This window comes from Bemisia tabaci, chromosome 4 (assembly GCF_918797505.1).
Source record: "Bemisia tabaci chromosome 4, PGI_BMITA_v3".
NCBI lineage: Eukaryota > Metazoa > Arthropoda > Insecta > Hemiptera > Aleyrodidae > Bemisia > Bemisia tabaci.
In genome coordinates this window covers 48,237,475-48,264,732 of record NC_092796.1, presented here as the reverse complement: position 1 = coordinate 48,264,732, position 27,258 = coordinate 48,237,475, and the positions used below count along the sequence as shown (strand labels likewise).

The 27,258-nt window shown below is 38.7% G+C and overlaps 1 protein-coding gene and 1 non-coding gene across 2 annotated transcripts; one reads left to right on the top strand and one right to left on the bottom strand.

Annotated features, from left to right (window-relative positions):
* On the top strand, positions 1–26,096 carry LOC109043757 (UNC93-like protein MFSD11). Its single transcript, XM_019061062.2, has 8 exons — positions 1–321; positions 17,241–17,398; positions 18,069–18,245; positions 19,095–19,360; positions 19,803–19,928; positions 20,714–20,885; positions 21,206–21,341; positions 24,033–26,096. The coding sequence occupies exons 1-8, from the start codon at positions 175–177 to the stop codon at positions 24,231–24,233; spliced, it is 1,383 nt and encodes a 460-aa protein (XP_018916607.2). The 5' UTR covers positions 1–174; the 3' UTR covers positions 24,234–26,096.
* Positions 11,848–11,920, bottom strand: TRNAK-CUU (transfer RNA lysine (anticodon CUU)). The gene has a single exon. It is a non-coding gene; the product is annotated as a tRNA-Lys (tRNA).
* Positions 26,097–27,258: the final 1,162 nt, after the last annotated feature.

Sequence of the window (27,258 nt, the reverse complement as noted above, 5' to 3'; positions counted from 1 at the left end):
TTGTTTTGCTCAAGACGAGTTGTGGTTATTCACCGTGCGATAACATGGTCCGTGAAGTTTGTGAAAGGGAAAGGTAAAGAGGAGAAAGAAGAGAGAGAGAGATAGCTCGCTCACGGCGATCTTGCATATTAATCGTCAGTTTATCCAGTCAGTTCAGTGATCAATTGAGATCCCATGAGATCTCGCTTGTGTCTCCTTCGCTGCCTCCGTCTGCTTCGCATTTTCAACATGGATTTAGACAAACGATTCGTCAATGTTTTACTCCTCGGCCTGGGGTTTATGTTCGTTTTTACGGCATTTCAAACTATGGGGAACATCGAGGTAAGTGGAGGATTATTCCTCTTTTGCCACCTTCTCTTGACATTCTACAATCGCTCTCTTCGATCCACAGGTGTTCGACCTGGCTGTCGCTAATTTTTGATCAAAAGGATAGCGTATAACTTTCAGGCTTCTCCCAGATAATCATCATGATTTACCTCGTAACTGTGTGGCTGGGAGTTGCTAATGTGAAATGATCATATTTGGTCAAAGATCTGAAGATGGAGCGCTAACATGTTAAGATCTGTGCCGAAAATGAAGTCGCATTGCACCTGTGGGTGTGCGTAAATGAGCGTCAGAGCCTGCGTAAGGAAACTCTAATTTGAAGTGGTGACATAGAACTAAATTTACCAAGACCAACGCTTAGCTGTAATGACACTGAAATTCATCTACTTGAAACAGCGTACTGTTGTCCTGATTTTGAACTGAACTTGAATCAAATGGAAAATAAAAACCGCCAGAGCTTTTAGGAAGTTACTGAACTACTTGACTTGTATATGTAATGAAGCTGTTACCATCCAAAATTTGTAATCACATCAGCAAGAAATGTTCAGTAGCTATTTAGATTCTCAAAAATTATGACAGAATCCATAGGATTTACTTAGGATTGAAGTAGATGAACATCTTGTCTTTGCTTCAAATTATAGAATTAGCTAGTCTGTGATTATAATTTACAACCTGCCACTATGCACTGGGTAAAACTGCAGAATATAAAGACGAACGTCAACAGGAGCGTAAGCCACTGCAATTTTCATGTCAACAAAGCACAGCGTAGGGAAGCTGTTTTAATAAGTACTGTTTACGTTTGCAGTAGATTGACGTTTTAGAGAGGTCCAATAATAGCGGATACGTACGTTTTTAGGAACAGAGAGAGTTTTCTTTAAACTTACCTATCGTTGAACCGGAGAAATACTGCGATTTGCTTAAAATTTAATGTTTTTTTCTACTTTTATATTTGTAGGTAACCTCGAAATTGGTTTTAATAAGTACCAGATTGATCGACTCTGAGAAGAAAAATGTCAACATTGGTCCTTACAGAGCTTTCGCTTCTGTCGTCAAAGTCTCTTTATTCTATGGTAAAACTGAGAAACACGATTTTTTCAAACTAAACTTTGTCCAATAGAAATTTTATATGAAACACCCCTTCTGTCGCACCTCACGGATTCATTCATAAAGTCTGCTTATCGCTTACGGTTTCCATTTGAGTAGTTCGTATCAAATGTGGGTATTAGCATAGCTAAAATTACACCATAGATCAACCTCTGGTGTGAGATCAACATGTGACTGGATCTGTGAAAAAGGACCTTATCTTCCGGTCTCTAACATTTTACAAACACTTAAACCACATTTTTCCAAGACGCAACCGAAATAAGAATTTTTTTCTTAGAACCTCAGGACTGGAATATCTCCTTCAATCTTTGAGATTTTTGAGACAAAACTGACAAATTTTCAGATTTTCTTCTTCCATGCATTTTCAAAAAGTTGCTGAAAATTTTCCTCCAAATGATGAAATCCCTTTTCCAGGGCCGGATTTACCTACATGCCACCCATGGGCCGCCCGTATTTTTCTGCTCCCTCCTCATTTGTTTTGAAACATCAATAGATCGTATTCGACAGTGGTTCGATGTATCGTTTGGTTCAACTCGGAAAAAAATGAAATGTTGAATTAGCATTATTAATCCTGGAAAAATGTGCGAGATGTTTCAAATGCTGATTTTACATTAAAAGATGCTAACTTTACTTTTGAATTTGTTCATTTAACCGTGGCCGTAGTTAAGTTAGCATTTTTTTAATGTAAAAACAGCATTTGAATCTTCTCGCACATTTTTTTAACATTATAAATGCTAAAGCAACATTTAATTTTTTTCCGTGAAAACAATAGAACATAACTTCAAACAAAAATTTTAAGATTTAATTTGGAAAAGCTGAAAATGAGATAATTCCTAACAATTTCACTTTTCATTGCCATATGGTACTCGAGAAAATAAAAATTCGATCACATAAGACCTGTTACCTCAGATTTCTAAATTGACTTTTGAGGCTATGGTTACATATTGAACCAATCGATATCAATATAATCTCACCTGTGTGATCTGTCAAATACGATCTATAAAAACCATCAAGTGAACGTGCCGGTGGGGGAGGGGTGTATAAGACGCGTTTACTCGTGTTGGGCACATTTTTTGTAAGAGCCCTGTCAACACTAACAAAAGTTCAGTTCCGTAAACCCATCCCTGTTTGGACAAGGCCTTCCATTCATAAAAAAGAACGAAAAAATTATGAAAGAACAAACATAATTGTGGTTAAAAATTTTAACTTCCACCGCCGCGCCGTGTTGGCGCAATGCGTGAGGTATTCATGCAGTCTTGTAGGCGCCATGCGTTTCACGCCGATCGCTGCGCTGCTGACCACACTGTTTGGCGTAATGCGTGAAGTATTCATGTAGTCTTGTAGGCACTATGCGTTTCAAGCCGACTGCTGCTGACCACAGTGTGTTTTACGCAATGCGTGAAGTATTCATGCAGTCTCGTAGGCGCTACGTGTTTCATGCCGACCGCCGCGCGCCGTGCCGCTCCGTTCCAGGTCAAATTGCGTGTTTGGTTTCTCTCTTAACTCGACTAATTAAAGGTGTTGTCTCTTGTTTCACCGAAAGACGGCAAAATTAGAAATTACTATACTTTTTCTCTCAGGAAATGAGAGATTTTGTCGCCTTTTCTCGTTTGCAATTTATTTTCTGAATCCGATTGTCTCCTCTCATTTGTTGATACCTACATTCAAAAAGATTGCAAAATTTGCCGCCCCCTAAATTTTGCCGCCATGGGCCAAGTCCCATGTGGCCACCCCCTTAATCCGGCCCTGCAGGCCCTTTTCACGAATTTGATCACATACATCGGAGAAATGAAATCTCAACAAAGAGTGAAGATTTCTAATGTTTTACCCAAGTCTCTGCAGTGTTGAGTTGATTCATGAAAAAAAGCTTCAAAGCCTGTATTTTTGGACAAGTTTATCCCTATGATGAGTCAAGACTTCAAATAAATACTGTTTTGGGGAATTTCAGAGCTTGGATACTCAATTTCCCTGGTAAAAATTGGCGATAGGAGCTGCGTTCCAAAATACCATAGGAGCTCTTATAGCCGACTGATGAGGGCGATAGAAAATCATACAGCTGGCTTTAGAAAGTGGAAAAAATTATACAGCCGGGCTATAGTTCCTATCGCCGGGCTTTACACTTCACCGCCTGGCTGCTGCTTTTTCACCATCGGCTATAAAAGGCTATAAGAAATTGTGTAGAAATTCTTGTGCTTTGTAAATCCTTAAGTTTGTACGGAATCACCTTAATATTTACGAAACACACATTATATTTTCCTTTACTACATATTTTTTTTCATCAATTAAAATGAGAATAATCCATACAGAGTGTGCAAACATTTCAAAGTCATGAGTTGAAAAACGCTGACTTCGCGAGATTAAATATTAGAGCCTAACACAAAGCGGAGCGGCGGCGCACTGGCGCCTACAAACCTAACAGGGATACTTCACGCATTGTGAGGTGTGTGGGTATCCCTGTTAGGTTTGAAGGCGCCAATGCGCGTTCAGCGCTGGCTGCCCGCCCGCCGCGCCGCACTGCAGCGTACCACGGCGTTTGAAGCAACTATTTCTCACCAGAGGTATTGTACAGTATCCTACGAAATTGAAGGCGCTCCTACTTATGGATTACAATTTGCAATAAGGAACCACTATTTCTGGCTCATTCTAGGAACAACACATATGCTTTTGGTTTCTCTATGCAGAAAGGTGCTTTTACAGAAGAGCCAGAGATAGTGGTTCCTTATTGCGAAATGTAATCCATATAAGGAATGGCAGGCATCCTTCAAAAGTACGGAGCTTTCCTCGCAAATTAAATCAAGATACTGCGGCCCAAAAAGAGAGCGGTAGTCCAAAAACTCACTAAGTCCTAGCATCCGTAATTAGTAACGTTTAGCATACACTTTATCGCTAGGCTGTTGCTTAGTCGCCATCGGCTGTAAGCTATAAGAAATTGTGTTGCCCGCTATGGAAACTATTGGAAATCTTACAGCCGGCTGTAGGTCTATGGTATTTTGGAACACAGATTCTACTGCCAATTTTTACCAGGGTTTACAGTTTGAATGATGTTGTTGCCTTCCAAAAAAAACTTTATGGTTTGACATTTTTAACTTTGGTGAAAATTTTTTGAAGTAAAAATCTTGGTCTTAGGTTAAATTTTGAAGAGGTACCCACTCAAAACAGGTATTATCCTTCCTCCACTAAACCGCTCAGTTTGACCATTTTGAAGTGTCATGACGGCCAAATAGTATGCTTGTTAGATGAAAATATTGGAAATCGTGGTTTATGCCCTTCTTCATGTTTTTTATCACTCGGGTGCACCCTGGAAAGGTGGCTTACGCTATTTTCCCATTTAATCACATTTTTAAATGTTAAAAAAGACGTTCAAAGAGCACTTCCGTCATGCTAAGGAAGAACGTTGCATGAATTTCAGACGTTGCCAAATTCCCTTCAATAAAATGCGAATCTGTTGGAAAACTTGTGGATATTTTTCTCCCGATTTTTTATAGAATTTCACTCGCAATTGAATATACGGTATCTGAAAATTTCAATAAAGTATCCTCATAACTCTCCTCAAGAAATAACATTTCATAGGAAGAAATTCGGCAACTCTAGAATGCTCATACGGCGTTTCTCCTTAACACGGCAAAATTTTGGTAGAATCGCTCGGTAGTGAGTTGCATCCGCCCTCGGAGAATACTGCCTTGCTAAGTAAAAACGCCGTATGAACCTTCAGACGTTGCCAAATCCTCTTTAATAAAACACGAATTCCCTGGTAAACTTACGAATATTTTTCTTCAATTTTTTCTGACAATTTAATCTCAAATACCTGAAAATTTCAATAAAAAATATGCGTAACTTTCCTCAAAAATTAATATTTCATTGAAGGAAATCTGGCAACTCTCGGATGTTCATACGGCGTTCTTCCTTAGTGCGGCAGAATAGTATTCCGTCAGCAATTCAATTGATGAAAATTTGGCGGTTTCGACGCTCTTCAAATAACCCGTTTAATTTTAATTATCCTTTTACGGCGCTCTTCATTAGCACGGTAGTTTTCCTCGAAATTAGGTGCGGCAAGGAAGAGTTTTTTCTCGCCTGCTCATCAACAACGAACCGTAAACAAGAAAAATGGAAGAGAAATCTATAGTTCAAGAGGTTCGGATAAAAATTAGGGTATCGAGTCATGATGAGGATAAGGAGGGGGGGGGGGGGGGATAGACAATTGTCGCACCCACTTTCCGAGTCGGAAATAGTGTGGCTCCTGATCTATTATTTCGTCATTACTTGTAACGGCCCGGCCGGTGCGGTGGCTTGATAAACATGGAAAACAGGTTGAAATGATAACAACGGAAGTTATCAGAGCACCGAGAAGATGGACTCGAAAATCCAGATGCGTCAGCTCACAAATTCAATTTGAGAAAATACCTTGCTTGCATATTGTTTCATCGGAAACGGACACCTTAGCAAATGAGTCTGTTTCAAACTTCACCCTGGGCAAAAAAAAGAAATTGTTTCACAAGGAAATTGGCGCAAAAATTACGTTGAGCGCTTTGGCAAAATTTTGATATTCCTCGTCAAAAAATTTGCTTTAGAAATTCACGAACCTTCAACATTCCCGCCTCAAAATGAACAGGGTCTCCCGAAGTTAAACGCGGGTTTGTTCTTAATCGATTTTAGGGATAAAAATAAGACTTTAATCTCTGTGACGTTCCCCCAAAAAATCCCTCTTCCTCAAAATTTCAGTCCCTCAACGTTAAGGCCGAATTTGTTTTCTATTGATTGTGACCACAGTTATGAATGAAAATTTGCCTGTTCATGTTTGTTTTCTTTTTAAACACATTTCTGACCTCCAAAAAATCGAAACCATATTTTAAGGGGGTTTTGAGAGGGCTTGGATTTTTGTGAGGGGAGGATTATTTTTAAGAAAACTATACAGAGCAAAAACCTTATTTTGATCCCAAATATCAATTCTGAAGTTATTTTCGTCGGAAAATAATCGAGAGTTTTTCGCTGCTTAGGAAGTAGTTTTTCGCCCCTTCTCGGGGAACTTGAGAATTTTAACGACTTGTTGCTAAAATGAAACCTCATACGCTGACTCTTTAACCTCACTGGTAAAATTTACACTTTCAGATAAATTATGTGTTCTTTGTTACAGCATCAAAAACTTTGCATTGTGCAGCATTGAAACAAGTCTATACATAACATACATATATTTGCTGTGAGCAGTGTTCGAAACTCACATTGGAGTTTCGGGAGCCATGCTGCGCATCAAGGTCGATTTTTAAGGTGCCATTAAAGATTTTTTCGGGGCCAAATTGACTTCTTGCCTTTGTATCACGGCGTCGCACAGGCGCAGAAGCTTCATTTTTTAGGCGCCATGGCCGATTTCGTAGGCGCATTTGCGCGTTGGCGCCTGTGAGTTTCGAACACTGGCTGTGAATGTAAAATTTGCATTCAACTCATATAATTTTTTTGCGCACTCAAACTTAAAAGTGTGATTGAGGCTCTTCTCATCACGAAGTTTCATTCTAACCACATCTCAATGGATCCGCCAGGTTCCCGAAAAAAGGAAAATATTTGGAAGTCTCCGTGGCCTTCATCTTAAGCGTCATTGTAGATTGTTGTTAAAATACCAATAAAAAATAAAAAAAAAAAAAAAAAAAAAAAAAAAAAAAAAAAAAAAAAAAATTTGTCCATCGCTGTCAAAGTTAGAGTGTTGGTCCCCGAGTTGTGGTCCATGGATCCACATAGGGGCCTCCAAGGTAAAAATGGAAGCGGAAAGGATCCTAAGCTGGGATTCCCCGGCCGTGGGATTCCCTCGCTGATCTGGAAGCAAGTCCGAAACTGTTCGGTACGAGCACGACCGACCGCCGGTAGCGCAAGCAACGTGGTCAAAGCTCGTTGGTGCTGTGGCAGAGAAATATTTTCACTACGCCCACATCAGCTCAGCTCTCCGTCTTTCACTTTCGTATCGACTTGTAGTAGAATTTCTTTCTCGGAACTAGGGTCAGTGGACCCCCTATGGACCCTTAGTAGTTTCAGGTTAAAAAAACAAGGTGACAACGTAACCAATCATGAAATGAAAATTTTCTCATCATTCAGCTGATCCCAGAGAACAGCTGACGCGATTTTCAGGTTGTTTGGTTATGTTGTCACCTTGTTTTTTAACCTGAAACTACTAAGGGTCCATAAGGGGTCCCGTGTCTTCCCGTGTCCATAAGGGGTCCACTGACCCTAGGATTTTGAATGTTGGATTGAACGTCGTGGCTGTCTGTCTTACAGGGTGTCTACAAGTCCTGAATTTCCGGAAAGTCCAGAAACAGTACTGATTTTTAAGGGCGGTCCGGAAGTGCTGAACAAGTGCGGAAATTCCGCAAAAAGGTTCGGAATTTTTTTAATTTCAAATTTTTGAAATTTTTCTAATTTCGTGAAATAGAGGTACTGAAAAAGTACGGAATTTTTCTTTTGGAGGAGGTATACTGAATTTCTCGAGAATGTACTGAAAAAGTACCGTAAGAGTACCTATTTTTGACCAGCCTGTTTTAGTAGACATCCTGGTCTTACTATCTCTCAGAGTATAGCGGGAATCAGGGTAACCTAAGTATATTAAAGCAAAAACAGACGTTCATCTGATGCTTTGGCCATTCAGTGATCTTTCTTTTCTTTGCTGATGGTCGCGCTGGTCACAGAATCGTGCTTTGATGTTTGATTCTTGTAGATCAGCCAAGAATAATAAAATCTGTCCTAACAGCAACTCTCCAGGCTCAATATTAACCCAGATACCGCGCTTTGAAAAATTCGTTTGATGGCGTCATCCACCGTGGTAGTGACACCCTTGGTTTCTTCCACCTTGCTTTCATTTGTCAAGGAAACACATATTTTCACTGGTTAATCTTGGTGAAATTCGGATGAAAGGGAAGAAACCAAGGGTGTCACCACCCTGGTGGATGACGTCATAACCCGAATTTTCCAAAGCCCGATACCTATCTCGGTCAATATTGAACGTATGAAGTCGCTGTTTGGGCAGGTATCATTATTCTTAGCTGATCTCCAAGAATGGAGCGTCAAAACATGATTTTGCGACCAGCGCAACTGACCCATTTAAACTTACCTACAGTTTTATCATGGACTTATTCCTGTTGGATCCTCTTATTTCGCGAAGTTCGCTACCCACATCTAGAATCCAGCACTTTCATCGTACGGCAATCGAAAGAAAAAGCCGCGAATAACCGTCATGATTAACCCGGATGCGACACGCTTCGCAGAGACAGTGCCTTATTGCGCCGTTGACGGACATGCTCTCCGAGCACCAAACTAACCGATAAGTCGCTCCATCAAAATTCCGTTCCGTGTGACGGACAGTTGGACTGCATTTTGCAATTTGGGACTATAAATTCTGGCTCGGTTTAAAAACAAGGTATGTGCCATTCGTTTCCCTGTGCACATAAGTCTTTTTTCAGATGAGCCAGAATTTATAGTTCCAAATTGCAAAATGCAGTCCAGTTGTAAGTACATTTTTTGCATGAGTCGTGGTTAGCACGGGTCCGTCGGTGACTCAAAGCTCACGCAAAAATTGATTTATTTTGCGAGAAAAGCTCCGTACTTTTGAAGGATGCCTGCCATTCCTAACATGTTGGAGCGCCTGCAATTTTGTATGATACTGTGCAATACCTCTGGTGTGAAATAGTTGCTTCAAGCGCCGTGGTACGCTGCGGCGCGGCGCGGCGGGCGGGCAGCCAGCGCGGAACGCGCATTGGCCCCTTCAAACCTAACAGGGATACTTCATGCATTGCGCAATGCGTGAAGTATTCCCGTTAGGTTTGAAGGCGCCAGTGCGCCGCCGCTCCGCTTTGTGTCAGGCTCTAATATTTAATCTCGTGGAGTCAGCGTTTTTCAACTCACGACTTTGAAATGTTTGCACACTCTGTATGAATTATCCTCATTTTAATTGATGAAAAAAAATATGTAGTAAAGGAAAATATAATGTGCGTTTTGTAAATATTAAGATGATTCCGTACAAACTTAAGGATTTTCAAAGCACACGAATTTCTACACAATTTCTTATAGCCTTTTATAGCCGATGGCGAAAAAGCAACAGCCAGGTGATGAAGTGTAAAACCCGGCGATAGGAACTACAGCCCGGCTGTATAATTTTTTATCGCTTCGTGTAGCCCGGCCGTATAATTTTTTCCACTTTTCTACAGCCAGCTATATGATTCTCTATCTCCTTCTTCAGTCGGCTATAAGAACTCCTATGGTATTTTGAAACGCAGCTCCTATCGCCAATTTTTACCAGGGATATCAAGGTAGGTTTGAGACTTTAAGGGGATCTTCAAAGCATTGCTTCATAGAAAGGACCATTTTCATAAGATTTGAGTGAAATTTCACGATTAAAATTATTCCCCGCCACAAAAAAGGTGAAATACAGTAGGGGAAACTCCACGATTTTGAAAAACTTATAAGATGAGTATGAACCTATACTGATATCATCATCTCTAAAACTCGCTTCACTAGCTCTTTGAAATCTTTATTGGGGGGGGGGGGGGGGGGGGAGAAGGAGGAATCTCTGAATTCCTTTGCAAGAACTATTTCTTAAATTACCTACAGTGTCGGATTTAGGGGATAGCAGGGGTCCTCATGCCATCCTTCATCTATTGCAAAAGGGGCTTTTTCAAAGAAAGAAGAGAATCAAGGGGCGACTATGTATGCGGATCCTAGATATCTCTGATTGTAAGAGGATGAAAGAAACTTAAAATATTTGACATTATGTGCATGGTCCTTTTCTGCAGCTGCTACGTCCAGCTCATACCTGCAGGCTGATTGTTGAGATTGATAGGCAAAGAGGCAAATAGGGATATGGAGGGATCCTATTCGAGTATAGTTGCAATGGACAAATGAGGTAGGTAATAGACCAACCATAACGACAACCCACGAAAGACCCCATGGTTATTCCATCTTTCACCCCCTTAGTCTGTAAGAACCACCCATTTGAACCAATGGGATTGCTCCATACTTCCTACGTCTTCTTTGTCTATCAATTTCAACAACAGAATGACTTAGTGGCTACGTCAATTGACATAATAGCGAACCCTTGGTTCAAATGTAAACAAACTCAGCACCTTGTTTCTTGTTTGTGGTTTGCGCCCTTTGCGCCATCGTGGTAAAATGCGTCCAAGTGTCTCTTGCAATCAACATTTTTCAAGTTCAATGAGTCTTTAATTGATTTATGGCCGGTTGATGACTAAATTGTAATAAATTAACACGATTAACTCATGAAAAAAGCGTTCATGAGGTTATGTTAATTTGTTTTGGTTTGAACCAAGAGTTCGATATACTATCGAATGACGTAGCCACTAAATCAGTCCATCAGTCCGCTGTTTCTTTGGACTGAGCGCCAAAAGGACTGCATTTTGCAATTTGGAACCATAAAATCTGGCCCGGTTAAAAAACAACGTATGTGCTATTAGTTTTCCTATGCACATAAGTGTTTTTTCAGACGAGCCAGAATTTATAGTTCCAAATTGCAAAATGCAGTCCAAATAACCCGCGCATGTGGAATCCCATGCCGCGGTTTGTGGGTTGCGGGTGTAGGCGAGAGGGGCAATAGGTCGGAAATTGGAGGCTAATCAGCGAAGATTGTTGAATGTTACATCGGTTGATTGGGGCCGGGGGCTTAAAATAATTGAAAGTAAAGTGGAAGCAACGCGTGGTCGACATACTCTCTCTGCACGTGACACTCGTGACAGCACTGGCAGCCGGTCCTGCTCCTCGATTGTTGAATCGTTATCGAGTGATCTCGATCGATAAATCCCTATCTTCACAATGCAATATATCGATCAAGGTCATTCGATAACGATTCAAAAATCTACCTGGTGTCAATAGACCCCTGTCGCCCTCGCCTGCGATTACCCTGCTGCGTTTTGCGTCTGCATCCCACGTCTAGCGTCTAATCGCCCGACATCGATAAGTTTGAATGCGCGCCACTCGTCTGCCGCACGCGCGCCGAGGTATCCAGGTCCAAGGCCGGGATTCAGCCCGTAAAGGCCCGATTTTTAGGCGCATTTGGCGCATGGCGCCCGGGGAAGGCCGAACACCGCATATGAGAAAGCCGTACCTGAGTGCGAAAAACGTGTTTGCATGTTCGTTCTGCTACCCCGCTACCATTGAACATAGTGTATGAGGGAAAAGTATATATTTATCGTATGTCTTGCTAATTTCAAATTATCATTTTACTCTATTCGAAGGAACAAAACTATGCAAACGAATTACTAGGAATCAAAATATTAGCGAACCAGTATGAAAATAGGACTGCGAGACGCCATGTACCTAATTGAGCCTATCTCAAAGTGGTTTCCTCTGGAGGCTATTATTCACTGGTCCATACTTTACCTTGGGGAGACAGTACTTACTCACATTATATAAAAAGCTGGTGTAAAAAGTTAGCGCCCAACGTGGGGCTCGAACCCACGACCCCGAGATTAAGAGTCTCGTGCTCTACCGACTGAGCTAGCCGGGCCGATGGTTCGACGTGGTGAACTCGGAGCAACTCGCCATACGAATGCTAATTTTAAGAATCTGGTTTTTAAAACACAGATACTTGAATGTTTTTAATAATCTATTGTTTTATTTCCTACGAAAAGCTCGACTATTTATTAACAACAAGAATTAGCAATAGGGAAGGATAGGTAGAATAATACATATTCACTATTAAATAGTGTCTCTTCTATTTCCTCCGATTAGGATTTTTCCTCCGAGTTAAAAGTCACACCCTTTTATGCATTTTTTAATGGAAAAATACTCGCACTAACAGAATGTCAAGTTTTTCTTGTCTAAATTTGGTCAGAATTGTGCGTCAGTGCTTAATTCTTTACCTTGTCTAGTGATACATTGTCCTTAGAGAATCCGACAAGTTGAACAATGAGAAACTGCCAAGGTAGCGGTTTTCGTTTCCTGTATGAATTCGATTTTCCGCATGCGAAATTCTCATGTTGAAAATGTAACTAAAAATGGGAATAATCCCTGGTTATCGCTCAGCAGTAACCGTATACAGGTACTGTAGTTCTTACAGATTGGATGTCGCAATACCTCCATTACAAGCCGCAATTCAAATCGATTTTTTTTTAACTGGAACGTCGCATCCATTTAATTTGAGACCGAACAGCACGCCCTCTTTTTCAGCTAACAACTTAATAACAGTGAAGCGCGCAAGCTGGAAACACTGATAAATATAAGATAATCGCTTCTATACATGTTGGTGCTTTGACACTCTGAATCGCAATACAATGATTTATCGAAATTGTAGACACAATAATTACGATAAAATTAAATCATTATTATGAAAAACTAATACTACTCATAATAATTAGCATCGGTAATTTTCTCATCGTGTCATCATCATTATCCCACTTTGTCAGAATTTGGTAAGTAATGTGCATTAAGGTGATGCGTTTTCTTCGCAGCTTCCACAGAGAAAAGTAAGGAAACGGCATTGTCTAAAACTTTGAAAAGCCAGACAATTTTGAAACCCAATTGAGGAAACTCAGGGTGTCTGCAAGTCCGGAAATAGTACTGATTTTTTAAGGGCGGTCCGGAAGTACTGAAAAAGTGCGGAAATTCCGCAAGAAGGTCCGGAATTATACTCACTTTTTGTCATTTTTGTCGCAGTTTGAGCGAGAAATTCAATTTTTTGAATTTTTCGAATCTCGTCAAATGGAGGTACTGAAAAAGTATACTGAATTTTTCTGTTGAGGAGGTACTGAATTTCTTGGAAATGTACTGAAAAAGCACTTTAAAAGTACTGATTTTTGGCCAACCTGTTTTAGTAGACACCCTTAACTGGCCACCTTGTCAAAATAGACCCACCTGGAGTTTATTTTCGACACTCGCCTGCTTCGCTCCAAAACTCCAATCTTGAATGCACTGGCACCCCTTTCAATCGTAGTGAAGCTATTATTAATAATATGAGAGGCGTCACATCATTGGCGCCACGTGTCCATGACGCGTCGCGTCGTCGTGTTAAGGAAAATCGCCGCATGGACCTCTAGACGTCGCCAAAATTCTTCCGACCAATTACGGATTTCCCAGGAAATATGCATATACTTTCCTCAGCATTTTTTAGAACATTTCACCCGCTAATTATCTCAGCATTTCTGAGAATTTCAAGTAAAAATTCTCATGCATTTTGTTAAAAAGTAATTGTTTTATGGGACGAAATTTCGCCACATCCGAACGGTTTTTTCCTCTTGGTCTCCGCATCATCCTCCTCCTCGGCGCGCCAAATGCTCGAGGGTGGCCTCGAAAAGTTGTTCTTGGCTCGTGAAATAGTCGCGCATTTGCCCCCCTCCCCCGCGGTCCGATGTGATTGACCCAAACTCTCCGAACCTGAGCGACCGCGTCCAGAAATCCATCGCACATCGGGTCACGGCCAATCCGAACGTTTATTTGACAAACAGTTTCAAGCACCAGGAGTTTTTAAGATGGTGAAAGTGGCAAAACACGTCTTTCGATTTGCGACCTTGCAGGTCTCTCGTCACATTGTATTTTTTAGAGGGAAATGTGATGAACATTATTCTTTTGCATTTTTGCGGAATTTTCTTCAATACGCGAAGATTATTCCGTGAAAATGTCAACAATGGAGTTGTTGCATGTGTGAGAAATTTGCGATTTGACTGTTGATTCTCTTGTAAAAATTCGCGAGAATCACGATGGTGCGACTGGTTTTCTCTAAAATCATCTCCCAAGCTCAAAAAAAGTTCTCAAGCTGAGGCCAAAATGGAGGGGACACCTATCCCACGCTATCCTGAAAGTCCACCTCTACATCAAGACAAACTCTCCATGCGAAGATGGGGAGCAAATACATTAGGAGTGATGCCGTGTTTTCAGCTTAAGAGTCCCCAAATAAAGTGGCAGCCCTGTCAATGTATTTGCTCCCCATCTTCGCATGGCATCAACATATTTAGGCCCTCCGAATCAAAAATCCGCGGTTCATGTGCGAAGTATGCAAGATTTTGCGATAGGTAACGGAAGTTTTCGATTACAGGAAACGACCTTTGGTCCAATAACCCAATTTTTTGTCGCCATACCAAGACTCGTTTCCTTTATCGCAGGATTCGGTTAGTTTAACCGAAGATTGGTTTCGGTGACAAGAAATTTCGTCAGCGTGGATCAAAAGCTTACACGCTTCGAGCTGCACGCGGTTCGATCCTCGTAAAGAATATGTTTTCTTCCGTGCAAATGATAAGAGTGTTTTCTCTAAGAGTGAAATGGAAAAATCGAGAGGTCTCCTGAGGCATTGGTATTTTTTTGCGACGTAGATTGATAGTAATCAGTATTCCACCTTGGCTTTGAGCATGCAGACGCCCAAGAATGTATGCCAATGACGCAGTCTCGCTCGCTGGTCCTCACGCGAAAAATTAACTTTTTTCTCGATGATTACGGATTACCTCCTGTGATCGCGGTTTGACCATCGATATAAAATAATCATTCGTCGTGCCCAGAAAAACACGCATCTCGGTGCGTGGCTCAAAGTATAACGTATACCTATTCGTATTAAACTTATACCATAAAAACTAGTGTCGGAACCCTCCGCCTCTATGTTATTTTTTTTAGAACAAATTGACATCCGTCCTTGAAGTTTTTGCAGAATTTTCTTTGGACAGAAGAAAAATCATGGCAGTTTTAAAGAATTGCCGTTCAGTGGCTGTGCGTTTAAAAAAGAAAGTACCTATGACAGGAATTTTGCGACGTCGCAAACCTAGTTATGTGATTGCCGACTTACACCGTCAATGTGCATGTCAATGATCCTCCAGACGTTTACCTATTCTGGTCATTTTTAAGGCCTGCCATTTTTTAACCAGGTACTGAGTGCCTTTTTCCATGCTCTCAACAAAGAAATTGTGTCCTACGTTTCGCGAAAGTCAGCGTATTTTAAGAAACGAAGAAAAAACAATATCTCAAAATTCGGTCCGAATGTCAGAAGAAGTCAGGGAATGGGAAATTTTGGAGTCAGGGAAAAGTCATGGAAATCGGAAGTGAAAAAATTATGGCAACTCTGGAAGTTGCGCGCTTTCCGGTCATCTCGTGGTTGTGGTCACTCGGATTTTTGCGGGCACTCGAGGATTCGCGTGTCATCGCGGCGAATCGCTCTATTTCCGGGCACACTCCATTTCCGGGAACTACGCACACTCTAGTTCCCGACCAATTCCCAAAATAAGTAGTCCCATCATAGAATTCTTGGCTCTGTGACCATGTAGTTTTTCTGTGCAGTTGAAAAAATTCCATTCGACTGTCTCTACATGTGAATATTTCTATAGGAACAGTCCAACACTCTGCCTAGCAAATAAGTGGACCGCGTTTAACAGTAAGTAAGGAACCCAGCCACATCAGCTGTTGCCAAATTTAACTGGGCAATTTAATTTTTTACAAGAGAACGTTTGTGCGGATTCCTTTGAAAATTTAAAGAATTTGCTTCATACTATGCAAAAATTCACTGAAATTTGCTCAAAAATCCGCACGCCCGTTCAGGGCCAGATTTACCTACTTGCCGCCCATGGGCCGCCTGTATTTTGCTGCCCCCTTCTCCTCTTCGTTTTGAAACATCAATAAAAACCACCAAGTAAACGTGCCGGAGGGGGAGGGGTGCATAAGGCGCGTTTACTTGTGTTGGACACATTTTTTTGAGAAAGCCCTGTCAACACTATTAGCAAACGTTCATGGAACTTTGCGCAAAAGTTAAGTTCCGTAAACCTAGCTCTGTGTGGTCAAGGCCTCCCATTTATCAGAAATGAACGATGAACGAAAAAATTATGAAAGAACAAACCTAAATGTGGTTTAATGATTTGAACTTCCACCACCGTTCCGCGCAGACCACACCGTGTTCGGCGCAATACGTGAAGTATTCCTACAGTGTTGTAGGCGCTGTGCGTTTCACGCCGACCGCTGCTGAACGCAGTGTGTTTGACGCAATGCGTGAAGTATTCTCGCAGGCTTGTAGGCGCTATGCGTTTCACGCTGACCGCAGTGACCGCACTGTGTGTTTGGCCTTATTGCGTGTTTGGTTTCTGTCTTGACTCGACTAATTAAAGGTGCTGTCTCTTGTATTACTGAAAGACGACAAAATTAAGAATTACTACTCTCAGGAAATGAGAGATTTTGCCGCATTTTCTCGTATGTAATTTTTTTTTCTAAATCCGATTTTTTTATACCTACATTTAAAAACATTGCAAAATTTGCCGCCCCCAGATTTCCCGCCATGGCCCAGGTGGCCACCCCCTAAATTCGGCCCTGCACTCGTTTTCATGTAAAAAATTAAACTGTGTCCAATGAAATTCGGTAATAGCTGATGTTGCTTGGTTCGCTTCTGCTTAGCACGGTCCAAGTAATGAGGAAAAGGCTAGTAGTCTAGAGCATATTTTTATTGCCTTGCCAAGGTAGAGCACGGTATGTCGGGGGAAAAGAGGTTTTTGCCGTTGGTCGTTTTATTTTTGATTCCTAGGTACTCCACGCGTTTAGAGGTTCAATGGGTCTCTTGGCAGAGTATACATTGTAACACTTTGCTGCAGGTTTTCCCCCCAAATATTTCAATTTTATCGAACGTCAATTTTCCAGAAATTTGAACCTTCCTCGGGAAAGTACAGCGTTCCGGGAAAATGTAGATTTTTCCTAGCAAAACCAAATTGATCAAAAAAAAGAAGGTCAATTTTTTACATCAGCGCTCACCAAAAATATACTTCAGATCAGCTTTCTCCCCCCTTGTCTGTTTACCTATACATGTTCTTATTTTGATAATTTAATTATTAGACTGAAGTATCTACTTTATGCCCTTTTCCATGTTTCAGAAAACAATTTTGGATAGTATCCCCGGTTTTACAGGCAATGGATTCTGGAGTCTGGCGATTATCTATGGAGTGTTTGCCATTACAAACTGGGCAACCCCTTCAATCATCAGTCTCATCGGACCAAGAATGGCCATGGTCATCGGAGCTGTTACTTATGCGTAAGTTTATACCAGGCTAAAAATGATAGAGTTAAGTAGATTAAACAATAAATTATTGATAGGTAAGCAGTATCCCAATCGTTTTTATGACATTATGTCACAATGAGGTATAAAAAAGGAAATGGAATAATCAGAATATCTATCAAAGGCCGAAGCTTTGATAAAATGAAGAATGTAATGAGGTGAAAGTGAAATCTAATGCTGCATTTCATTGAGAAAAATGGGATGTTGTTGGCTTGAAATTAAGAGCGAGACAGCTCTACTGTGGGTCAAGCAAGATAGAAAGATGCGAGAGAGACTGGCTTTCTAAGCTGTCAGTAATCAATAAACCGCACTCTCCCTCCCCCCTTTTTTAATCGTCAGTTAGTTATCCCTCGCCCTCAGCAAATCACTCGGATCAGATTAATTTTTGGGATTAATCTTTAGCTTCAAAAGGATGTTGTTCTATGGGCATGCGATTTTGAGGAGAATGTTAGCCCCTATAAACTAGCTCTGACCGTTACCATTTTTGATTTTCATCCTGAATCACCGTATTAATCATATAAATTATAAGAATCGTAAGATATTTGCCAAGCTTCACATGGCATTATATAAAAAAAGATTGAGCAAATAAACTGCATGTTCGTGTATCATGAAATTCTTACCTTTAAAATTCTTTTGTTTTTTTCAGTACCTTTATTGCCTCTTTCTTCTTCCCAAGTGCATGGCTCTTGTACTTGGTCTCGGGGATTGTTGGGTTTGGAGCAGCGTTAATCTGGACCGGCCAAGGAAATTATCTGACCATAAACGCTGATGCCAGCACTTTAGCCAGAGATTCTGGTGTGTTCTGGGCACTCATGCAATCTAGGTTTGCCAATTTTTTATGAGTCTGAATAATTTTATTCTTGCCACTAAAATTAAATCCTTATGATAGTCTAAGAAAAACAAACTCTAGTCCTTGAAGACAAACTTTTCAAAAAAAGCGAGTCGGACAAAATCCAGTTGAAAGAAAAAAAATTGAGCTTTCTGAGGAAAACTTTCTCTTACTCGGAGAATAAATTGCAAGGAAATGGGATTGTTTTTATATTCATAAAAGCATTATGGTGCTTTCAATATGGATAAGTGATTTTGAACTCTAATCGTGATCGTGTCGACATATGGAAGCTGCAAAATCGCACTTTTCCAGGAGTACATTTTTTGCACTTGGTACTAATTTTAAAATGTCCTGTCAGATCTGATATTCGTCGATATTCTTGTGAAGATTTATTAATTTGCTATTTATAAAAGCAGAAGTATCAGGACCTCAATTTCAATTGTTTGACACTGATATTCTTGGTCGTATGTGCCGTCAAAATTTATCCATTTTTACTGTTGTTGGTATACACTATATTTGTGATGGAAGCAGATTATGCACAGTTTACGCACCTCTTATCATAGCAAATCATGTTGAATTACCAAGCTGCATCGCCTAATTGGCAATTCACTGTTCAAACTGATAATAACAATATAAATATTTACAATAGTGAAAAACAGAATATTCTCTATTTCCTAAAAAAAATAAAAATAAAACAAACCAACCGAATAAATCATTTAAATTCACTTTAAATTTTTTCTATCAGTTTGAAAAAATTGACTTTGCCTTCTTTCATCCTTGTTGAATTTATGATAGTGTCTTGTTACCAACTTTAATACTTAATTGTCATTTGCTTTCTTTCAGTATGTTCCTAGGAAACACCTTTGTATACATTGCATTCCAAGGTAAAGAAAGTATTGACTCGGATACCAGAACATTTGTTTTGATTGTTCTAACGGCAGTGAGCATTGTTGGAATCGTCTTTTTCGCTTTTTTGCCACCACCAATTAGTGTCGATGGAGAACTTGCTAACAAGCGAGAAGCAGGACCTCTTGCGGCCTTTATTAACTCCATTTCTCTCCTATCAACGCAAGACATGCTGTTACTGTGTCTAACATTTTTCTACTCAGGTAGGTGCAAGTGGCATTTTATACTCGGATTTCTATTCATGTCCGATTTTTATCTGTTGATTTGATTTTTTAAATTTATTTTTGATGATCATTTCTTGGTTCCCTCCTGTAGGAGTCTTTGGAGAATGATTGATATGCCGCTTACTTTTTAATCAAGTAGAATTAAAAGTTTCTTCTTGTAATTTCTTGAGGCATTTTTCCACGTATTTAAGATGTCATGACATTGTGTCTTTAATGTCAATTGTGATGTTACATTATGTGAACGAAGTCTTTGATAATCAGATTCAAGTTTTGATCTGAGTAATTAATGAATTATCAAATTTAGTATTTTCAATTTGAGAGTAATCAGTGTACTTGTAACGAATTCAAAATGAATATCAAGTGTATGCTCTTTGTCAAAAGTATTGACTTTTTTACTTATGAATCAAAACTTTTTTTCCAGGTCTGGAGTTATCATTCTACAGTGGCGTCTATGGAACCTGTTTGGGAAAGATTAAACACTTTGGTGATGCGGCCAAACAACTTGTTGGAATGAATGGCATATTTGTTGGATTTGGTGAAGTTCTCGGTATGGAGGCATCTTTTCATCTTATTTGCATTCTTAAGTTTCTCATTGTTATTTTGGCTAAATGCCAAATTGCTGGGGGATGTTTTTATTTATTTTTTTTATAGTTTTTATCTTATAGCTTGATACATTAAAGCCTCTATAGTAGTAAAATATCAACATAATCATAATGAATGTACCAGGATGGATTTTTGTCTCTTAATTTCAAATTGTTCTGTTTTTTTCTTTTTATTACATTGTTTATCGTTAAGAGATGGTAAAGATGAAAAAACGAATTTATCAACAACAACAAAAATAAGTAAATACAGTCAACAGAAACTAATAGTACAAATTGGAGGGAGGGGGGGGGGTGTGAATGTCTACTGGTCCAGAAAGTTCAGAAATTGCACTGATTTTTTGAGAGTTGTCTAGAAGTACTAAAAAAGTAGTACAGAAATTTTGCTATTAGGGGCAGAATTGTTTGCTGCATGGTATGTTCTTTAAAACAACCTGGAAAGTGTGTAATTTCTTGCTCATTGATCCTTTTAGTGCAGTATTTTCCTATCAGAGTGCGATTGTGCAGGCGGTTGATTCTCAGGCCATGAGCTCCAAATTTCGAGGCTATACGTCATTTTTCCCAGGTTTTTCAACCAGTCTTAGTAAATACCTTGTACATTGCTTGATATAAGCCAGAAGTAGTTGTCCATTCATGCGCACTCAAACAGATGTAAAAAGAGATTTCTAATCCCCTTCGTCCTGTCAGTTTCGAGGTCTACGCTTGTCTATTTAATTTTCTACTGTATGAACAGGTGGCCTGTTTTTTGGTATCATGGGAAAGAAGACCGCACGATGGGGTCGAGATGCAATTGTTATTGCAGGATTCATCATTCACATCCTGAGTTTCTTCCTCATATTTTTGAATGTTCCTAATGACGCCACCATCAGCAAGGATACCACCATTGAATCTTACATCACACCAAAGTAAGTAAACCATTTGTCCCTGATAATATCAGTTCTTTTTACCTTTGTCTGACAGTCTGATCATGTGAAGGGTGACTGTGAACTGAAAAATGAACTGAAAACTAATTCTCCTTGCCTAATTCTCGTATATTCTATATCTTACTCTAAATCAAGATCATCTAATCGAATTCATTTTTTTTTTTTTTTTTTTTTTTTTTTTTTTTTTAAAAGTCTTCAGTTTCTCTCCTCAATTTGTAAATTTAATTTCAATTCCATTTCTTCTAATTAAATTGATTAATTTTAAGTTTAATTTATCTCTTCTCTTGTTTATTTCTTTTCAGTAAATTCATAGCAATTCTTTGTAGTTTCCTCCTTGGATTTGGAGACAGTATATTCAGCACACAAATATACTCAATCCTGGGTAGCATGTACTCGGAGGACAGTGCACCGGCTTTCGCCGTTTTCAAATTCATGCAGGTAGGGTATTAAAAGTTTTACATCACACGTATGTTTCTCACCAATTTTGAACTATTTTAATTTCTGGGAGGTAAATTCATAGCCCTACGTTGTTTTCCTCCTGGTTTTGGAGACAGTATTTTGAGCACAGGCATGAAGGACTCAGTTCTTGATTGCATGTAAGCAGAAGGCAGGGCACCTCTTGTGGTTTCCAAGTTTATGTAGGTATGTTATTACTCATTAGTTTCCTTCTATGTTTATGGTTAATGGTAGTGCTAAAATAAGAAAATTGAGATAAAAGCAATATCAATTTTGAATATATGTAGATTGACAATTTGGTTGTCATTTAAACCTAAATTCATGGAGGCTGCCTCCATATTGATAGATATTGCTATTTGAAGATGACACTGTCTCTGAATGAATTTTTAGTACCAATACAGATCAGAGTCTCAGTTTGATCACTTTATTTTAATTTTTAAACTTTTTTCGGTCCTAGTTTTCTCTTGAGTGGGTCAGTTGCATTATTAACAGAGTGTTTTTATGATTCAAGCATGTAGATTTCCAAAAATAAATAAGATCCGTCTGAAAGCCAAATCTCTACATCCAATATTAACGGGAATATTGCCCATCAAAAAACACAGTGTGTAACACCATCCACCACGTGCATACCGCCGCACACTGTGGTATTTGACCGAAAAACCTGGCCAAAACCTCAATTTTAAATTTTTTTTTAGTGGAAAACCAATGTGATATTCGAAATCTACACTGTTTTTTACCCTAGTCGACATGTATGTACCATTTTTCGAGTGGCTCAATTTCCCGCGAAGAGACCACGAAGTTACCTATTTCTCAGCGATTATTTTGATATGTTTCGGCGCGCTACTCGTCGATCAGTTTACTTCTATTGTGCGATCATGAGAGGGAAGTTCGGCGATATGCAACACATTCATAGGGGTACATTCTACACAACTAACCACAGTATTTTCGAAATTTCTTTTTTTAGTGAATTTCACAGGAAGTTGAAAAGTGATGTAAAAGTAAACGTTTTTTTCGAAATTCAGAGGCCGATATCTTTTTTCTCTCAACTGTTCTCAAGCAGTTTGAGGCGGGATGTTATAGTCCGAAGTGGGTATTTTCAGGATTCAGGGGTGACAGACTGAGGAAAACTGAGGAAATTGAAATTTTTGACTTTAAAGATGGACTTTTGAGCGATTTTCACAAACATGAATGGGAAAAATCATGTCGATACTAACGACTGAAATTGTATTTTTCCAACAGTTCTGACCCATTTAATACCAATTGGGTGATATTTGGTCACGCAACCTGTTTCTTTGGCCCCTACGCCCTCGAAAGAGGGATAAAAAAAATAATTTGAAAGCAGATGGGAGGGTCACTTTAAAGTCTTGCAAAAGTGTTTAATCCGTTATCTAACAATCTCTTCGTGCATTATTCTTGAGTATAGACATATTTGTGCCATGATTTACTTTGACAGACAAATTTGAGTCCATGCGGCCCCGGGGATGGGGCTTTAAAAGTGGCCCTCTGGCACCATGAAAATACGCTGTGAGGCACATTTAAAGCCTCGTAAAAGTGAGATTTGTGGTAATTTTGTAGTAAAGTGCCTCACTTTAAGATGTGGACCATAGGTTAGGAAGGAACCCATCAAAATGAATAATTTTCACAGGTGCTTTCTGTCCTTACAATGGTTCTTATTATGATAAAATTCATTTTCATCTTATAATTTATCCTCAAATCATCATATGGAGGTCCCGGCACTTTCATACTAGCACTAATTTTGACTCAAAACTGTCAAAAATCTAATATCTAGAATGATTCATATTAATTTTTTTGAGAAATGTACAATTACTCCTCAATGTGAGAGATCGGCTGTTTCGTCAAAAATTTTGAAGTGACTTACGCTGTTTTAAAAAAAAACCATTAATGAGGTAATAGAAAGTCCTTATTTCGAAAAGTAGACCATAGGTGAAGGAGAAACTCGTCTAAATGCACCGCTTTAGTTAGATACTTTGCGTCCTTTTAAAGGCTTTTTGAAGGGCTTCTTGCACCCTCTTTAAACTCTCCGCAAATTGTCATATGATGTGTTAGGTGGTTAAATTGTGCATATTATCACTTAAGAAGAAGTACTGATTGTAAAATATTTTTAAAACTCGGCGATATCTGGTGATAAATAGTTTTGGCCAGCTTTTTAGGTCCAATACCACATTGTGCGCCGTTTCATCATCCGGTGTAAATCTGTATATCATAGATTGATGAAAACCAAGGTAGGAGAAACCACGGTTATGCTTTACCACTGTGGATGACATCATATGCTGTGTTTTTTTATCAGTGATATCTTAGTTAGTATTGAACATAGAAACTTAGTAAACAAACAAAACTTATTATTTTGTGCTAATTTTTAAGCTCAAACCACTCAAACAAGGTTCTGTTACTTGGGCGAGTGTTTTATTGTGTGGACCCGGCTTAATCTTCGTATCTTTTTTGGACAGCAATCAGGCCATTATTTCCATGTCTATTTCTCCTGTGAAAGTAGTAACATCAGCATCATCTCTTCAGAATTATTTTCCTTCGAGCAGGCATTCATTCCATTTTTAAAGTACCTAACATTATTAGCGGAATTTGGATCATGCACTCATTTCTAGAAGCTGTGCGTTTTGATTTTTGTCTCAGCTCTTTCACTCTCTTCTGTTTTAGTCAATCGCTGCTGCCATCAGTTTCTTCTACTCGGACACATTCTACTTAACGGTCCAGCTGTCTTTGTTGGTGATTTTCGCAACAATAGGCACAGCCTCCTTCTGTATAGTAGAGTACACCGCCAAAAAGCGAGGCGATCCATCACCTTCTCACGTATCTCAGACCACCAGTCTGTCAGACAAGATCTCAACAGAAAGTTAAGAAAATTTGTGTATTTTTAAGAATATTTTTACCAAGTTCATCGTGCGCACAGAGAGAAGAAAAATTCCAGTTGCTGGAAGAATTATCTTGTGATTTCTCTGTTCCTTTTTCCATTCGCCTAAAATAAGATTCTGATCACCTTTTAAATGAGGCAATGGCTTCCATTAGTCTTCCAACCTAATAGATTGATTTCAAAATGGTATTTAGCACTATGTAACTACTTGATCAGTGAGTTTTAAAACAGAAATTACCCAGAACCCTGCTCTATTTAGGTTAGTAACCAGTAAAAAAATTAGAATCGACCTCTGGAATTCTAGTTTTATTTACCCAAAGCAATAAGAGAGGGGAGCACTAGTTAATTTCTTCCTCCATTATTTTTCATAAATTTGATCTAAGATTGTGTATTCCTTTGAACCGAAGTTATTTTACCATCTTCCAGCCTTTTTGAACTCAAGTCATTTTTCTCTTTTATTGTACTTCCCAAAGGAAATACGATATTGTTCTCAGTTTGTTTTTATATATGTTAGTATCTAGTTTTATCATTGTTGCTAGTTTTGTACAGTTACCTATATCTATGAATCGTAGAGTTTTTGTACGTACATGATTTTTTTATTTGCTCATACTTTTTTATGGATTTTTAACTCATTAGCTCTGGACTGGTATTTTCTACCAGGAGGTGGGGAAAAATGTCTTCCAAGGGTTTCTATCTGTTACAGGGTTGCCACAGTGATGTAAAACCACGAGAACCGTGAACTGTCTGGAAAAATCGTCTAATCGCTTTTATTTATTTTCCCAGAATTTGTTTGACGTTTCAAACAACAATTTTATGGAGTGCTCAGGTTTGGAAGTCACAATTTTTAATCATCCCGCAAAGCGTGAAATGCCAAAATAATTTCACTGAAATTAGTCAGGGATATTAGAAAATGTCAGGGAATTTCATTTCTCAAAGTCTGTGGCAACCCTACAGTTATCACAGTTTTATCGCAGCCGTAGCTGCCAAAGTATATATCTTAACCAGCATTTTTGCAAGCAACTCTGTTCATACCACTATGTTATCTCCCACTGAAAATTTCTGTTAACTTAATGTAACATATAATTTTTTTTTTTTAAAGTACCATTTTCTTCAAATTACTCTTGTATTTGTAATTGCCTCGATAAAGTCATTAAATTTTTTTGTATAATTTCCCAGATAATTCATAAAAATTCAAAACAGACTTCATCATATCTAAAAATATTTCGTGCAATAATTTATGTAAATTTTTCATACCAAAAATAGTTCCCTAATTTGTTTTTACTATCTAGGTTTAAGTTATTTTCCATCGCCTAGAATGTAGTATTTGCACTGACCTAACTTTCTGAAAAAAGAAAAGGCTGGTCACTTTTTCACCTTTAAAAGTTTTTTCAAGTGAGGAAAATGTAATGCAAGTTAAAATTTCCGAGAATATTAGTTTATTCTTGTGCCAAACGATGTACCTTTTCATCACTGATTAGTGATAGGATGAAATACCTCAATTTTCCGAACTGCAACTCATATCTTGACACACAGTTGGGCAAAGTATTAGAATTGAACATGAATATTTTCAAGCATGAAAAGTTAGTTCATTCTTGCTAACCATAGGTAAAAAAATAAAATTTCCATAAATATTAGGTGATTTTTCACTGGTTATTCATATGCACTAAGAATTCTTAAATTTTTTAAAACTGCAATCCAACTCCAAGAGCTCAGTTGTCCTCAAGTGAAATTCAAGTGATTGTTTGTAGTTCCATATTACTCTGAAGAAAAAAGTATCGTAAACAGTTGTATATGTTCACAAAGGTTTTTTTACCCATATTTACAATAAATTATTTTCAAAATCAAGATAATTTTTATTTTTGTACTCACAAAAACTGAACTGTTCCATTTAGCTCAATACATCCACCCATTAAATAATGTAGTTTTTTGTCCGAAAACTAACTGAAATAATCGAAGAATATATCCACCAGTAAGTGCCCCTATTTTATTTTTATAGATTTATAATAGAATGAACAATTTTTTAAGGGGGAAAAAAAAGAAATCTAGTTTTGTTTTGTCAGTAAAACTCCTCATGCAAAATTTAATAATTTTGAATATTAGAAACTTTTTATAGCATAGCTTCTAACTATGCAGAAGTAAAAATTTTACTAAGGTTTTGGACTAAATAAAATACAATTTGGTAGGATAGACTGTAGGTACCTATAGGTAGTTTGGTAGTATAGGGTATTTTAGTTTAGTATAGTGGTGGGGAGTCTCATGCAGACTCGAAGGATTTAAGGGAGCCGGCAACCTTGCTCCGTTTCACTCTATGGTCAATGGTTCAGGAGATATTTGCAATTTTCTGTTGCAAAAATGGATCCATTTTAATGGCATTAAAAAAATTGAGTAGCTTAAAAGTTTCAAAAATTTAGAGTGAGGCCACAGGGCCCCTGATCCCAGTAGGCTCATGGGGAATACAAAAGTAATTAAAGACTATCAGGAAGGCTGGCAAATTTGCTCTATTTTGCTCTACAACCAACGGTTTAAGAGATAAAAAAAAAGAGTATGACGAAAAGTTTGCTAAGTCGCAAACTGGGATATTGACGGTGAAACTGCAAAAACGCGAATGCAGCACTTGCGATTCCAGTGTAATACAGTGTTTCAAAATCTCAGCTCCTATTTTATCTTTTGAAGAGACCAAACTAACATCAAGGCTTGTTTTCACTGAATATTCTTCATACTGAGAAGAAAAATCACTTGAGTTTTCTAGAAACGTACTTGAGTAATTTCTTCAGTAGAAAATATAGAATGACAGAAATTCTACAATTCGGCAACCTGAGGTATACATTTCCGCAGTTTCACTGTCAAAACATACGCAGTTTCTAGGTTGGAGCATTCACAATTCCTTTTTCCTCAGGGTTTTTATAATTAGTAGATGGTGCTTAGGATGGAGCCACATTATCTCAAATGAAGAATAGAAGAATTTAACAATAAATGATTACTTATGGTAAACAATCATTTCAGAACAATGAG